Here is a 15,634-nt window from a genome sequence, read left to right as displayed (position 1 = left end):
TCTGTGTGAGTGTCAGTTAGTCAACTCAGGCTGAGCGGTTAGGAGCCTGCTCCTGGTGGGGCTGTCTTTGTACCATCTATCTTCTCTTACTATCCTGATCACCTATGCTGGAACCAAGCTACTAATAAAGAAGCATCCTAAATGTACAGATGGACTCTGTATCTTCCTTTACAACAGAGTCCCCCACTTGCTCCTATGGTTCCTCTGTCCTCATACGTTTCTCAGAGTGAGGAGGAACATCACCGGGTGATAGGCACCCCACTTCCACTCACCGTCCCGCCATATCAGGGGTGGGATCCTGAGACTGGCACCCCAGTCTATGGTCCGTACCATGTGGCTGAACAGGTGTCTGGCAGGTCAGGACTTCCAGGGGTGACACCATGGGCCAGATTTACCAATTTGTCAAATGATGTGCTGTGCTGTGAGAGGCGAGAGAATGAGAGCACCATATTTGCAGATATATGGCACTCTCCTCTCCCTTCCCTAACGCCAGTGGAGAAATGCGCGACCATGCGCCATGGACACACCTTTGCACCTTACTCTCCATCTTGACCTCCGTACTCTAATTTTTTGAGTGGTACCCCCAGAAACCTGAGCTTTTATTGCAACTAGGGCGTCTACCCAACCCAGCTCATCTATTATTGTTGGTAGTACATTCTCCAGGATGCAGTCAATGGGAATCTGGGGGCTGACAATGACCCTCCTCTGGGACACTCCCTTGCCCCATTCCAGGGAGACCAGGGCCATCAGGCGGACAATGTCCTGCCCATGTGCCTGGGTCACCCAGCATACTTGTCCTGGCAGATACTGTTCTGAGGAAATCAGTCTTTCCACCTCCATGGTCTGACTGGCACAAGTATCTCTTACAGCAGTGACATGATACCATTCACTGTGATTTGTTGGAAATGACTACCTCCACTCTGAGGAATCACCAGCTTACCCACTGGGTCCACCTTCCAACTAAGGGACACTAGGCCCTGCTCTTACCTGTGCTCTAGCTATTACCCCCCCCAAGCCACTTTGGCAACCCCTGTGGAATGCACACATGTGGGTAGCTATCCTTGCACAGACACGGCCACCCTGCTTGTACCCTAACTGGAAACAGTCAAACCACTTGAGTCATGGGCTTCCGCCCATCACAACCGTTCCCTCATTCTCAGAAGGGGCTAAGGAATCCTTCTTTCATGCACTATTGTGGGGCTCTTTTTGTAACTCATTTCTTTTTTCTTAGTCTTCCCTTCTTGTGGGGACATTACCCACACTTCTGGTGGTACCCCTATGTAGCTTCTTTGACTCTCTTGTACTGATCAAGAGGTTGGCTTCCTTCGCAAGCTCGCTGGGCACAGTGACCTTTGAATCAATCAGGCAATTCTGTAAAGCCATTACTGAACATGCGATCTCTCAAAAATAGATTGTACAGCCATAGTCACTCACTTTGCTGTTCTTCACCCATCCCATAACCCACCCCTCTAATGCCTTCCTGAAGTACTCCACAAAATATACCCAGTACTGGTTAGATAGCTTCTGACTGTCCCTAAACTGCAAGCGGTATTACTCTGGGGTCAGACAATACTTTACAACAAGATCTTCCTTAACAGGGCCATACTTCAACCTATTACTTTTCCCCAGGGCTAGTAGGGTATTTTCCCTGAAGTGAACATATGCTTTCAGAGACTAGTGCCACACTCCTCCTCTAAGACTCTGTGCATCTCTAAGGTCACCTCATAGGCCTCAAACCACTTGCCAGAGTCATTCCCCACCACAAAGCTAGACTCCAGGTATTTAAGGATGTGGTCCCTTTTACTTCCTCTAGACACCTCTGTATCATCACTGGAATCTGTCAATTTCCAGTCTTTGAGTTCGTGACTCAACATTTTTTTCTCCTCTAGGGCCAGCCTCTTTTATCAGGGCCTTTTTCGCAGCTGACAGAGCTTTCCTCTCTTCCATGGCTAGAGTAGCCGTAGGTATTTGCAGGGCCCTATCTGCCCATCTGTACTCTATCTCTGCTGGGGTAAGATTACGAGATGATACATTTCTCCCTGCTTTGTACAAGGCAGGGGACCTCACTCCTGTGGGCCCTCTTTCTTTTGCTGGCTTTGGGGCCACTGTTGGGTTATCCTCCTCTTTCTCTGTCACTGCAGGGTCATCTCTCCTTCATCCTACCACTCTTCTTCGCCTTCTGCTCCCTTGCTCCTGTGCTGCAAACTGCAGTAGGCAGACATTCTCCCAGACTGTGAGGCGACTATCTGATATGCTAGGTTCTTATAGCCCTTTGCTATCTTCAGTCCCCTCTCCTTACACAACTATTTTAGCTCTGCTACAGTGAAGTTTATTTCAGCTCTGCTACAGTGAAGTTTCAATGTTGCTGATATCTACCTTCATTCTTGCAAAATTCACATGTGCAAAATATGAGAAAAGAAGTGAAATTGAGGGAAAATACCCAGTTAAAAAAATAAAGGGGAATTAAACAATCAAAAATCGATTTTGTTGTCAGATTATCGCACAGGAGTTTTGGTTTTACACAAATCACTAAGTGGCACTGTAAAACCACAAGCACTAAATTCCAACACTGAACATCATTTTAAGAAATTAGAGTATGAGTTGAGGGGGTAAAAACCCACCTCAAATAATAATCTCAATCTTTGTCGGGGTGAACCACAAAAGAAATCTCGGCTTAATCCCCTGGTAGCTTGCCACAAACGTAGTCAGTCTTAACTGGGAGGCAATATGAAAATTATATATGCACCACTCAAAAAATAATAAAGTGAAGTCACAACACAAGAAAAATCAAAAACAAATTCAGAAAAATAAAATAAATGACACCAAAACCATAAAAATCCAATAAGTAGAACCAGAGTTATGTTTAAGGTGCAAGATAGAGCCAAGAAGCATTAAGCACCAACTGCAGTCATCTGCTTGACCTGGACAATGGTAAGTTTTAAGGTAGACTGCGAATGAGTGTGGGTAAGGTACAGGGACCAGGTTTGTCTGGGTGGAAGGTTTTACCTTCGGACTCAGTCTACGCAATGTAACTCAAAAATCCTCAGCGGAGCAAGGCGACAGGCTGTGGCTGAAGAGGGTTTCCCATCATCAGATAAATGCTGGATGATAACTCTGTGAAGCTTCTGACCCAGAGTGGGAGAAATTAGAATGAGAATTTCGTGCTCACAGAAGATGCCACGTCGACCAGATACTTTTCACGCCTTAGCCCAGTAAAGATTTCCACCTTTGGACTTAGCCACTTTCTTTTGGAGCTTGGATTCTTCCAGTGGGGCAAGGCTGCAGGCTGTAGCCAAAGAGAGTTCCACAAGGTCAGACACCTTCTCTACAAGGTCCCGATGGATCGGAATTGCTGCTGCAGAAAAAAACATAGCAGAAGCAATTTGAATCTTTGGTCTACAGGTGATGCACCTTTATAGGTTTGGACCATTCCTCTTCTGTTCTTCCACATGTCCAGATGTGATCTGAGGAGGATACTGAGGATGTCGTATTTATGTCTCGTACCCACCGGGGAGGGGGTATACTCCTGGCCACTACCTAACCAATGGGATAAAAGTTCACAGGCGTGACCATAGGCAATTTGGCAGCACTTCCTATGAGTTTTACCTTAAATGAACCCACAGTCCCCCTCTCCACCTAAAACCAAGATGGCAAACACCTTCTTCCCCTGTGTAGTGCTCCCTGTGCCCACACTGAGGTATGGGTATGATAATGGGCAAACCCTCTCTTGTGGTCACTCTAAACCAGATCTGGAGGTAGCAACTCTCCCACTGTGATTGGTCCCTGGTTGGCTAGCAGGACAGTAGAGGAGCAGGCCTGGGTGTGAGCTACTTCTGCGCATGACAGGCTCGGTATTCTTTTAAGTTAATTAATTCATTGGGATAGCCAAGATGGCCATCCTGTCAGGGGAAGGTAAACCTGTCTCCTTTTGTCTCAGCTCTAGGAGCCACCTCACACCCAATCAAGGAGCTATTCAGCTCCTCGGTGACAGTAAACACTGGCAAAAAGACACATTTGGCTCTGTCAAAGAGTTATTTTCAAAACTGTTATATAAAACCCGACTTGACTGTTACAAGTTTATTTTAAATTACTATTAAAAAATGTCCTTGGAACCCTTTCTCTCCAAAACTGAAACTAAGCACTATAAGTTGACCTAGTATAACCCAGTGTTTTCCTACGGGAGGGCCACAGTGAAAACAACTTTGGAGGTTTTTTACTGCAAGGACATGTAAAACATTCAATACACAAGTCCTATTTTTAAACTACCATGCACCCTGCCCTATCGGCTGTCAGGGCCTACCTTAGGGCTGAACTTTAAGTATAGAAAAGGAAGACTTGAGCCTGGCAAAAAGGTTTATTGTGTCAGGTCAAAACAGGAGTTTAAACAGCACACCTCGGCTGCAGAGACAGAACTGGATACATGTTTTATAGTGATAGTTTAGTGGGTGGCACAATGATTACTGCAGCCCGATTGCAGTATTTAATTTACAGGCGCTGGGTACACGTAGTACCATATAGTAGAGGCTTACAAGTAAATTTAATGTGGCGAACAGGTGTCTACCAACTTTAACATGCTTAAGAAGGAGAGCACAAACACTTCATCACTGGATAGCAGAAGTAAAGTGCACAGTCATATGGCCAACAAAAAACGTGTTTTAGCAACAGAAGGGAAAAACCTAGGTGACCCTGCAGAAAGAGCACATTTCCAGAAGTTAGGATCGGATTGCTTCATTATTTAATGTCCTTATTCAAAAATTCCATTAGCTATCTGCATATCGTGTTTTTTAAATTCATATTACACCACTTGGGATTAAAAAACATAAAGTAATGTATTCCCACTACCTTTTTCCAATTCGATTGTGACTACAAACAAAGTGTTTTTCAAAAATGTTACTGCACACGTGATGTGCTTTGTGTAAATACATTTACATGCAGGGAATTGACATAGGTCATAATTAAAGTCCGTTTTGAATTATCAATACTAATACTGATCAAATGGTGGTGCAAATGAAACAATGGGCTTCTGAAATATTGAATGAATGCACAGAGGTTAACCTTGTAAATACTGATGGAGATCACGTCTATGTCACATTGTGTTTATAGAAGAGCAAAGGCATAAGGAAACTTTAAATATCAAGACCCCAGTATGGATCAATATTTTGCTTTACTCCATATTAACATCACATTTCTACAGTTGTCTACTGTGGCTTCATTATTCCGAACTCTCTAACATAGCAGCTCCAAGCTAAGGATGGAAGTTATCATTCAAAGACTTGCACAGAGTGATATTTTCTTCAATTTCAAACACAATTTAGTAATCTGTCACTGTACTACAGATGACGTTGTGAAAACCATGAAAAATATCCAGGGTTTTGGGTTAGTACATTATCAATTTGGTAAATTTGCAAGACATTGTTTGCTTGAAAGTCTCAAAAAAGTGCAGACAAAGTGGCAGTTTAAAGTTATTCACTTCCTTGTACGCACACAGAGCAGCTGGTATTGAATCTGCAAGACACATACCTGAGCTCGCACCCAAAATGACCCCAGACTTTATATCATGATTTTATAAACTCCAGTAAAGAACACTATAGCAGAATGCAGCCGCACCTATACGCAGGACCGAACGGTCTTCAAGTTAACAAGATACATTATGGATGGCCACACTTCCGGTTACCTGACACAAGCTGAGCATAAATGCATGTTAACATAAGGGAGGGGGAGGGGGGGGGGGAGAAACTCGCATAATTTGCTGTAGGGTAATTACGAAATATTAACTGGAAATTGCGTGTAATTTTGCAAAATGCATCTTGCACTCAAACAATTACCCAAATGTTCCATTTGGGTAAAAATTCAACTAAAAAATTTAAGTTTGTGGTGATTTGATTCCAGCTGCTCACGTTCAAATACTGCTTCTGCTTCGGATCTCTAGTTTTGCACTTAAAAATTACCTGAACTGTCTATTTGGGTAAAAAATCTACTTGAAATGTTTGTTGACTGCCCATGTTAAAGAAACTTTGGCTCACATTCAAAATACTGTTGCTCGTGTTCAAATTTGTGGTCCAATCTGTTACAACATCTACTTGAAATGCCACTAGATCATAGATCACACAAACTGTACACCTTGAATGAAAAGTTCTCCTCGAAATTATGCAATAAAGCATAATCTCTGTAATTTTGCGTACATTTTGTTACGTGAAATTACTGTCATTTGCCAAGTCCTACTTAACATAACACTTTATTATTTTATTTGGGATTTTTTATAAAGCACTTTGTCTTTCTTTTTGGTTACTCCTTGCGTTGACATATGAAATATCAATCATATCCCATGCATAGTGTAACCGGAAGTCCTGTAATGTGAGACTAAAAAGTGAATTGGTCCAAATAGTCTCTTTGACAATTATAATATCTATCATCTTACAGTGATTGTTTATGGAAAGAGACTGGTCATGTGAATATTGTCATGAGTTTACAGATACCATATTAACCTGAATGCTTTTATAGTACAAAGTATTGCCTGATTACTTCAAGAAGTTGCAACTAAGGAGTGCACAATTTAGTTTTGTAATAGGTGCCATTAGGAGGTCACTTAAGTACATTATCTCATATCATGAAGTACAAGAAACATCAATCTTTGCTCACCGATTCATTGCTGTTTGCCCTTCTGGATCTCAGAACACACTTTACAGGAAGGCCATTTGGTGCTAGTAGAGGTCTCTTCCAGAGTACTTCCAGCATTTGCTTCAAGCCTGGTATTGGTTTCACTGAAACTACCTCAGGTGCTGCAGTTTTGGCTAAAACACAAAGAATAAATCGAGTAATGACTACAGTTACACCATGGTACGATGCTCTATACAAATATATCTTTCTTCAGAATACTGTATGATTTTCAAAAGAAAGTATTTTGATATAAAACTCTGCTCGGCCATGTTTAAAATGTACAATTCCTACTCCTAATTTAGTAAACTTCGGACAAACTTATGCTTCGGTTTATTTGTCATATCTACTTTCAATAACTAACTTGTGCCCGCATAAACAACATCAGAGCGCCCCAAAATGAAACGTATATTGCATTTAATGCATGATCCATGCGTTACCATTTTAGATTTATTATGCAATCATTGTTGTAGTTGTCGCAAGAATTCCTCACGTAGCATTGTCAGACCCCGTTTGGGGTTGGCGGGGGGCGGGGGGGGGAATGTATGTGGGCTGTTGAGGTTGGTTGCCACTGATGTCTTGGGCCTGTCCTGCTATGCCTCTACAAACTGAGGCAAGTACACCCCCCTCCACACTTAACTAGCAGTGGAACCGGGGAGAGCAGTCACAGGCTTTTCAAAAAGGTAGCCTGGGGTGCTAGACCTCAGCACTGAACATTCAACCAACAGACACAATATATCTCCAGTATCCAGCCCTTTAATAAAAACAGATGTAAACAAGTCAGTGTATCTCAGTGCAACACCCTCCATGCACCCTTTGCTACTTCCTCCCAGGTTAGCTCCTAGCTTTGGGTTCGCCCCTTAAGGAAATAGCATGAATCCAGCATATATGCAGCCTACAGATTCGTAGTCAAATGCACAGTCAGACCCAAATGTATCAAGCATTTGCATTGTCCTTGCGTTGCGCACGGCGATGGAAGAAAAAACGTAAAGGCTTCCGTAATATTTACGAAGATACGCAAGGGGAGATTTGTGCCGCCTTGCCTGGCTTGGTAATGAAATGTTGCTTTGTAAAGCGATGCATTACGTTGCATTTCAACTTGGGAGGCGTTCCAGTGGGTGGATCATAGGTGTTCCCAAGCATTCAACCATGCAATTTGACCCATTACCCTATTTACTAAAGATACCTGAGATTGAGTCAAAATGCTCCAGTAAGGCATAACAATTGAACAATCTTGATTTCTCCTTTTTATTGCCTCTGCAGCACACATAGGAAGACAAAAAGGCCTCCAAGGATTGTATTTCTGCACTGCAGAAAGGCATCCCTTCCAGCACAAAAACAATCCTGGCTGTAAAGCAGGCACCGATGCACTATGGTGCAAGGGTGCCTAGGTTGGTGCTAGACAGCACAGTGTGCCAACGCAAGGACAGAGCGGAAATGCTCTATAGCTTTGTAAATATGGAGCATTTCTGCTCTTTCCCTTTCACACAATGCAGCAGAGATTCATAAATGTGCCCTTGAGTCTTTAAGCCGTCCCCCACAGTTACTGGAGGCACGATATGAGTTCTTGTTCATCTCTTGATGCATTGGCAGCCCTCCTCTATGTATCCTGCAGAAGCCATAGTGACTAGAAAGTCTACTAGGCTGCATAGGACAACAGCCACTAGTGTTCTGGTTATTTGCATTGTTCCCACACTATACTTTTGACGCAAACGGCGGGGTGGTGTAATGGTGTAATTTTATGTAGTAAATGTAACACAAAATTCACAAAATTATGCCAGCGTGACTAACATTTTGCCCAGGCCTATTCCTTAGCAGGCAGTACAGCTTTACATTAAGGCTTATTTAAAGTAGCACTGAAAACCTGCCATGGGGAATGAGGACTCCCCTAAAGTCGAACAGCTCATCCAAATCTGCCTTCTTGAGGCATCCACATACCTTGATCTGCGAGTCAGTAGGGGGTGATTAATTGATGTAGTGATGAACTGATCTGGAATATTTACAAAAAGAAATCAATAAACTCAAACCAACAGTTAAAATGGTTCATTTTAATAACTGTAACGTTTACAGAAAAATGTAATGATATCGTAAGGTAAGTAATAATAGGTCTTACTAGTAACACACGCTGGGGTGGGAATATCCCCTGGTTTGTGCTCCCCTGCCCTGAATACTTGACTGCATGTATCTGGGTCCTGGTCTTTGACTTTGGCCCTGGTGTTATGCTAATCTAGTGTGTGTGTAGAGGCCTAGGCCTCTCCTTTGATATAAGTAAGGTCCTGGACCAGTGTTGTGGCTGAAAGGGATGCACCCAGCATGCCCTCACTGGCAGATAAACTACTACTTTCCATGTTGTGTGTTTAGGAAATAGAGCGGTGATTGCAGCGTACCCTTTTTTTGTGAATGCATATTTGTGACCAGACTTTTTTAATGTGCGTCACTGCAGTGGAGGCCTACTGCCTCACTCATATAAAATTCCACTTCTACAGGCTTACTTGACTCCTAGGGCTAACACTCCAAATGTATGTTGTGTATGTTTGTGTAAGTTTCATGCATGGTACATACATTGTGTTTATGAGTAAGTCTGAGTAAAGGAGGCTTGTGGGATCCATTTTCGATGACTCTGGCATTGTGCACAAGATGGAGGTGAGGATGTTTTCCCAGACAGAGGACGTGTACTGATGCCATTCCTGAAGCTGGAAGGAGGAGACCTTGACAGTGAAGTGAAGAGAGAGTAGGCAGGGCTCATTTAGAAATTCAGTTACCCCTTTGCTGAGAGAAGCTGTTGTATAAGTGTTCCTGTTGCACTGCCATTTGGTAGATGGTGGGGGTGAAGGCTGGACTACTGTTGTTCAAGGTGAAAGGGACCCCTTTAATGAGGCCAGCCTTTTGTCTTTACCCTAGTCATGTCTCAGTGTGGCTGATGACAGTGAGGTGCAGCAACCTCATACCCCTTTTTGCCTCTTTTGTGGACGTACCATGCTGGAGACAAGCCTGTTATAAGAAGCTTTATTTTACACAAAGGGTGTGTCGGTAGAGCAGCCTGAAAAGGGCACTTAAAGGGAGAACCGACCCAAACCCATTCTGAAAGTAGAGATAGATTTTGCTATATAAAAGTGAGATCCCACTACCTCATTTTTCATTCTAGTTCCATGTCTTATATTACCAAAGAAGGCAATGCTCCGCAGAGTGCGTAGAGGACTACCGTGCAACCAGTGCTGATGTCTGCCTGACAGCCAGCTTCCTAAGGTGAAGAGATATCACTTCGGAGTCTGACCATTTGCTGGAAGATCTGTATACCTAATCTGAAGCATGCAGATGCCTGGCTACCTGCTGAGGGAGGAAGGAGCCTATCCACCTTGCAGAATGGTTTTCTATCCAGGAGCAGAGAGGTGAAGGTAGTACCCAGTGACCGCGGACCACTGAGAGTAAGAAGAATAAGGAAAGTGATCAGTGCACCTCCTGTCTTTGAGGCCTACAGTTTTTCAATTAAATTCAAGCAGGATTTATAGAGGTTGACTAATCACCCAGGGGGTGGGGGGTATCCGGGCGCTGTGGGTCTTGCTGCTTCAGGTAGATTCAACTGAACAGCCAGGTATTGAGTGCCTTCTGAAATTCAAGGAGAGAATCCTAAGTCCTAAGTCCTCCTTGGCATACTGTAATATTACTATTTATAACTACATCCTGGTCCTCTCATTTTGTTTTCTGTTTACACTATAGGCACTCTGCTCAATACATAATCTTAATTATTCCTTTATTTTTGTATGACCATTTGTTTAATTTGCTTCATCTATTGCTATTGTTGTTTTTCCGGTTCATTTTCATTGTCCATGTAAAGCGCTTTGATACCCTCAGGTGTAGCTAGCGCTATATAAACCTTTCAAATAAATAACTAAATAAATAAATTAAAGAGAGGTGAAGTTACAGAGGTTTAGGAGGAGTTTGTTCCAAGACTTATCCATGAGGTAGGATAAGGAGCATCCTCCGCTGTTGCTTTGGCGAATGCTGGGGGTGTGCGCGAGGAAGTCAGAGCGCAGGTGTTTCGAAGGCTGGTGGAAGATCAAGCAGCGGTTGATGTAGGCTGGTCCTTGGTTGTGCAGGGCTTTGTAGGTGTGGATCAGCATCTTGAATTAACATCTCTTATGTTTGGAGAGCAAGTTGAGTTTCTTGAGGTAAGGGGTAATGTGGGTCTATTTTGGGAGGTCGAGGATGAGTCTGTCTGTCGAGTTCGGTATGGTTTACAGTTTCTCCAGGAGATGAGTGGTCATTCCTGCGTAGAGGGCGTTGCCGTAGTCCAGGTGGCTGGGGACTATGGCTTGAGTGACGGTGTGTCTGATGTCATTTGAAGATTTTCTGGAGCATGCAAAGAGGGAGGAAGCAGGCAGAAGAGACTGCGTTGATCTGGGTGTTCATGGTGAGTTTGCTGTCCAAGATAATGCTTAGGTTACAAACATGGTCTGTCGGTTTGGGTGAGGGTCCTAGTTCCAAGGGCCACCAGGAGTCGCTCCACAGGGAGGTGGTGCTGCAAAAGATCAGGACCTCCGTTTTTGTCAGTGTTGAGTTTCAGGAAGTTGTTATTCATCCAGTCGGAAATGCTTGTCATACACCTGTGGAAGTTGCTTCTCATGGTGGAATTTAAGAGGGAGAGGATGAGCTGGGTGTCGTCTGTGTAGGATATGATGTTTAATCCATGGGCTCTGACCATGTTCGCCAAGGGGATCATGTAGGTGTTGAACAGAGTGGGGCTGAGGAAAAAGCCTGAGGAGTGCAGCAGATGATGGTCTTGGATTGCCAGGTGAACGGTGGAAGAAGGACTATCTGGGTTCTTCCAGTGAGGAAGGAGGCAATCCACTTGAGGGTGTCCCTTTGGCTTCCAATGAGATGTAGTCTTTTTATCAGGTTGTGGTAGGTTACAGAGTCGAATGCTGCCGAGAGGTTGAGGAGGATCAGGACTGCCGTTTCTCCTTGATCGCGATGGTTCTGATGTCATCGGTGGCAGCGATCAAGGCAGTTTCAGTGCTGTGGTTGGTGCGGTATCTGGATTGGGAGGTGTCCACAAGATGGCTGCTCTCCAGGTATTCTGTGAGTTGGAAGCTGATGGCTTTGATGACTTTGGCAGGGTAAGGGAGCAGAAAGATGGGACTGAAATTTTTAAGTTTGCTGGGGTTGGCGGATAGTTTCTTGAGAAGGGGTTTGACTTCTGCGTGTTTCCAGTCTTCGAGGAAGGTGGCCGTGGTGATAGAGGGATTGAAGAGGGTGGTGAGCTCGCTGCTAATCTTCCTGCTCCTGAGGCGGAAAATGTGGTGTGGACAGGGGTCTGTGGGGGCACTTGAGTGGACGTAGTTCATGATTGCTGTGGTGTTGTATGTAGTAGGCTAGTCCCAGGAGGTGAGTCAGTGGTTGGGGCTTGCTTCTGTGGAAGTGAGGTGGCAGAAGAGGTCAGATGGGGTGAGCAGGAGTTCAAACTTCTTGTAGAAGGTGGAGATCTTGTCATGGAAGAAGTCTGCAAGGGTATTGCAAAGTTCCTTGGAAGGAGTGATGATGTTTTCGGTGGCTGAGTGTTGGAGAATTCGCTAATTTGTTTTTTTTTTTGCTGAGTTTTAAATAGCGCGAACTTGACCCGAAGCGGGTATCAGAGCGCTTTGCACAGCACCAGTTACGTTACATTAGGACACACATTAATTTTTGTTAGGCACGGGGAGATTAAGTGATTTGCCCAGATTCACAGGATGTTCAGCGTCATTGCCGAGACTCGAACCCAGCTCCCCAGATTTGAGGTTGACCGCCCTAGCCGTTAGGCCAACTCCTCTCCCCTAATGATGTTGAAGAGTTTTATACTGTAGTTAGAGCTGTGGTCCGACAGGGAGTTCTTTTTCATCTCCTCCAGGAGCTGGTGGCAGTGGTTGAGGACTGACTTGAAAGTGGTTCTGTCTGCGGTTTCCGTGCTGGTGTGCCATTTCCTTTCTTGTTGCTTGCAGTTGTGTTTCGCGGTTCTCAGCTCCATGGTGTACTATCTGGCCTGTTAGGTGGATCTCTAGCATTTGCTGGGCTTGATGGGGCGACTCTGTCGGCACAGTCGGTGATTCAGGCAGTGACGTTCTTGACAGCCTGTTCCAGGTTGGTTGCGGTGTCAGGGTGGGAAGTGCTAAGGGCGTCAGTCCATTGGCTCTCTGACACTTTGCTCTAGCTACGGTGAGGTATACTGGGTGCTCAGGTGGTGCTTGGGGGTCTGGTGATGATCAAGTGGACAATGGCGAGGTCTGTCGAGGTAAGCTCTGACATGATTGTACTTGCCTCTGTTGCTGGCCGTGAAGATGGGGTCAAGCTGTGTGTGGGACTGGTGACTAGTTGGGTAAGGCTGATGTTGTTGAAGCTTTCGAGGAGGTTGGCGGTGTTGAGGTGGAAGTTGAGGTCACCAAGGAAGATGTGGTCCTTGGAGTCTACGGTAAGCAAGGCAATGACATTTGGGAAGGACATTGAAGAAGCTGGGGCATGGTCCTGGAAGTCTGTAAGCGAGTGTGCCCCTGATGGTGAATTTGCCGTCTGTTTGGAAATTAAAGTTGAGGTGTTCCATGATCGGGGTGGTATCGTCTACAGTGGTGGGGCAGTGGATGTTTTCTTTGTAGATGATGGCAATCTCTCCTCCGTGTTTGTAGATCTGATCCCCGGTGCGCTATCTTGTAGCCACCAGGTGTCGCCGAGGCGATTTCGGGAACGTATGCAAGGGTGATCTAGGTCTTGTGAGGAAGATTACATCAGAGGTGAGGGTGCTGAATATGTCCCAGGTTTAGGTGACATGCTTGCAGAGTGATCATGTGTTGAGGAGGAGGCAGTCAAGTTGCTCTGAAGCAATTGTGATGTGTTGTTAGGTCGGCGTGGTGGTGGTCGGCTTGTGTGTGGGTGCTACAGTGTTGCAGGAGAAGTGACAGTGCAGGCAGGTGAAACGTCCTACCATTGATCGTGGAGAGGAGCAGCAGCAGTTGTTGTTGTGGAGTCTGGGGTCCAGCCTCGGAGCTCGGCGGTGAGTAGCTGCGAAGGGCAGAAGAACAAGGGTTCTTGTTGCTGGGCACGGTCCAGGCGCTGATGGGTGCAAATGGACTAGTTGGTGTAGCGCGGCCTCATTGTGGCCCAATTATGTAGGTCCTAGGAGGAGGGAAGTGTGCTGCGTGGCAGTGGGCGGGGTAGGCAGGAAGTGGGAGGGATGTGGAAGGTGGGAAAAGGTGGGAAATCAGGCAGGAAAGGGGGCAGCAGGTAGGAAGAGGCAACAATAATGCAGTAGATAGGCAAAATAAGCTAGGAACAAGTGACGGAAAAAAGAGCAGAACAAGTCGCAGAGTGGAAGCGCAAAGGAGCAAAAAGGGTAACAAAGCAGAAAATAAAAGGAGCAAAAAAGGATCACAGAGTAGAAATGAAGAGGAGCAATAAAGGTCACAGAGCAGAAATGGAAAGGAGCAATAAGGGTCAGAGAGCAGAAACAAGTCACAGGCACAGGAGAAGAGGTGGGCAGAGCGGCACGGGGTAAAACCTACTGTTAGGGGACAGCAAGGGAAAGTTGGTTCAGGGACCTGCTTCACAGCAGTTCTTGGTAGGAACTGCAGAGACTACGATCACCAATGCCCAGTTGGGAAAGACTGGCCTGTGCATGGCCTTATGGCATACAAGAGATCAGCCTGTTTGTGGCCACATTGCCACCAAAGACTAGCATGTGCCTAGCCACACTGCGTCAAGTTATCTGCCCATGTAGGGCTCAACAGGTTGCATCGACATCAAGCCTTCACCTGGGACGGTTATTCCCTTCTGCTTGACTGCTGCAGGAGCATCAGAGACTTTGCCAAAGCCATCCGGACAAACCCACACGTGCCACACAGGGCAGCCAGCAGAGGTCCCAGACAGAGTTGCCGGTCAGCATGCCTCCTCTCAGAAGAGAGAAGGAGGATGAGCACGCTGTTAAGGAATCCTGGTGGCTGGCTGAAGGACTCATCCAAAGCAAGTGGTAGAAAACTATGGAAGACTGCACTGCGACTAAGCGCAAGCCTGTTAGAGGGGAGATCAGCATATAAACCATAATCATGCTAATACCTAATCCCAAAGAGAGGGGACAAACTGCCTGGGCCAAACAAGAGGGACTGGGGGAGATAGAGGCCCAGGACATTAAATTGTGTTGTGACTATATCTGTTTATAGCATTCTGATCTTGTGTAATTAAAGTACTTTTCTTTCTTGAAAGTAAAGCGGCTCCTCCGCAAAGGCAGAGGAGCGTTGCCCCACTGCTCTCGGAGCAGTGAAAAAAGGAAACAAATTATAACTTAACATTATTATCATTTTCTTTTTCCTACTGCAGTGGCTCCAATGTTTCCTGGGGGCGGAGCTGGGCCCTGTGACCCAGAGCACTGCAGGGGTAGGTGTGGTGCCACTCCAAGTGTGTATGACATTTTGATCGGCCCAGACAGTCATGCGCACTTGCCATGTTCTCTATCCAGGCTGCTTTACAGCCTGGGTGAAGAACATGCCCCAGGCTCCCAAGCTTGGTCTGAGCGCCGACTTATGGCATTGCAGCATCGTGATTGGGTAGGGGCCCTTGGGAGCCCAGGTGCTTCCTGCTGCCAGACTCCAGACAGGAAGAAGACAAGAAAATGAAGAGGATCGGAGAAGAGTCTGCCGCAACATCGCCCGTAGCCAGGTAAGTGTTTTTATTTTATTTTAGCTTTTTCATTTCCATCATCTACCTCCCACCATCACCCTCCTCGCCCCACCTCCTGAGTCTGGTAGCTGCCAACCAGGTTGGACATTCAGTTATTCTGCTGCGGTGTGACTGTTGAGCAGGGTCCAGGAATCTCGAGATCATGTTCCCAACCTATGCTCAGAGAAGAACCACTCACCAAATTCAAGCTCCAGAACGCAACGCAGCACCCTTGCTTCAGGATTAACTAATAATCGACTACAAGTCCCATAGTGCAGTGCATAGCAGTCACCTGTGACAGTTG

At 45.6% G+C, this 15,634-nt stretch overlaps 1 protein-coding gene across 5 annotated transcripts in view; it reads right to left on the bottom strand.

Annotated features, from left to right (window-relative positions):
• IL31RA (interleukin 31 receptor A) overlaps positions 1–15,634 on the bottom strand; it is a 1,058,288-nt gene that overhangs the window by 354,020 nt on the left and 688,634 nt on the right. For all 5 annotated transcript variants that reach the window (XM_085631330.1, XM_085631336.1, XM_085631333.1 and 2 more), the window contains one exon: positions 6,640–6,791. In XM_085631330.1, the coding sequence (XP_085487456.1) occupies positions 6,640–6,791 (152 nt within the window). The remainder of the gene's footprint in view (positions 1–6,639; positions 6,792–15,634) is intronic.

Source organism: Triturus cristatus, chromosome 2_1 (genome assembly GCF_964204655.1).
Source record: "Triturus cristatus chromosome 2_1, aTriCri1.1, whole genome shotgun sequence".
NCBI classification, from domain to species: Eukaryota; Metazoa; Chordata; class Amphibia; order Caudata; family Salamandridae; genus Triturus; species Triturus cristatus.
This window is presented reverse-complemented; position numbering and strand designations above follow the sequence as displayed.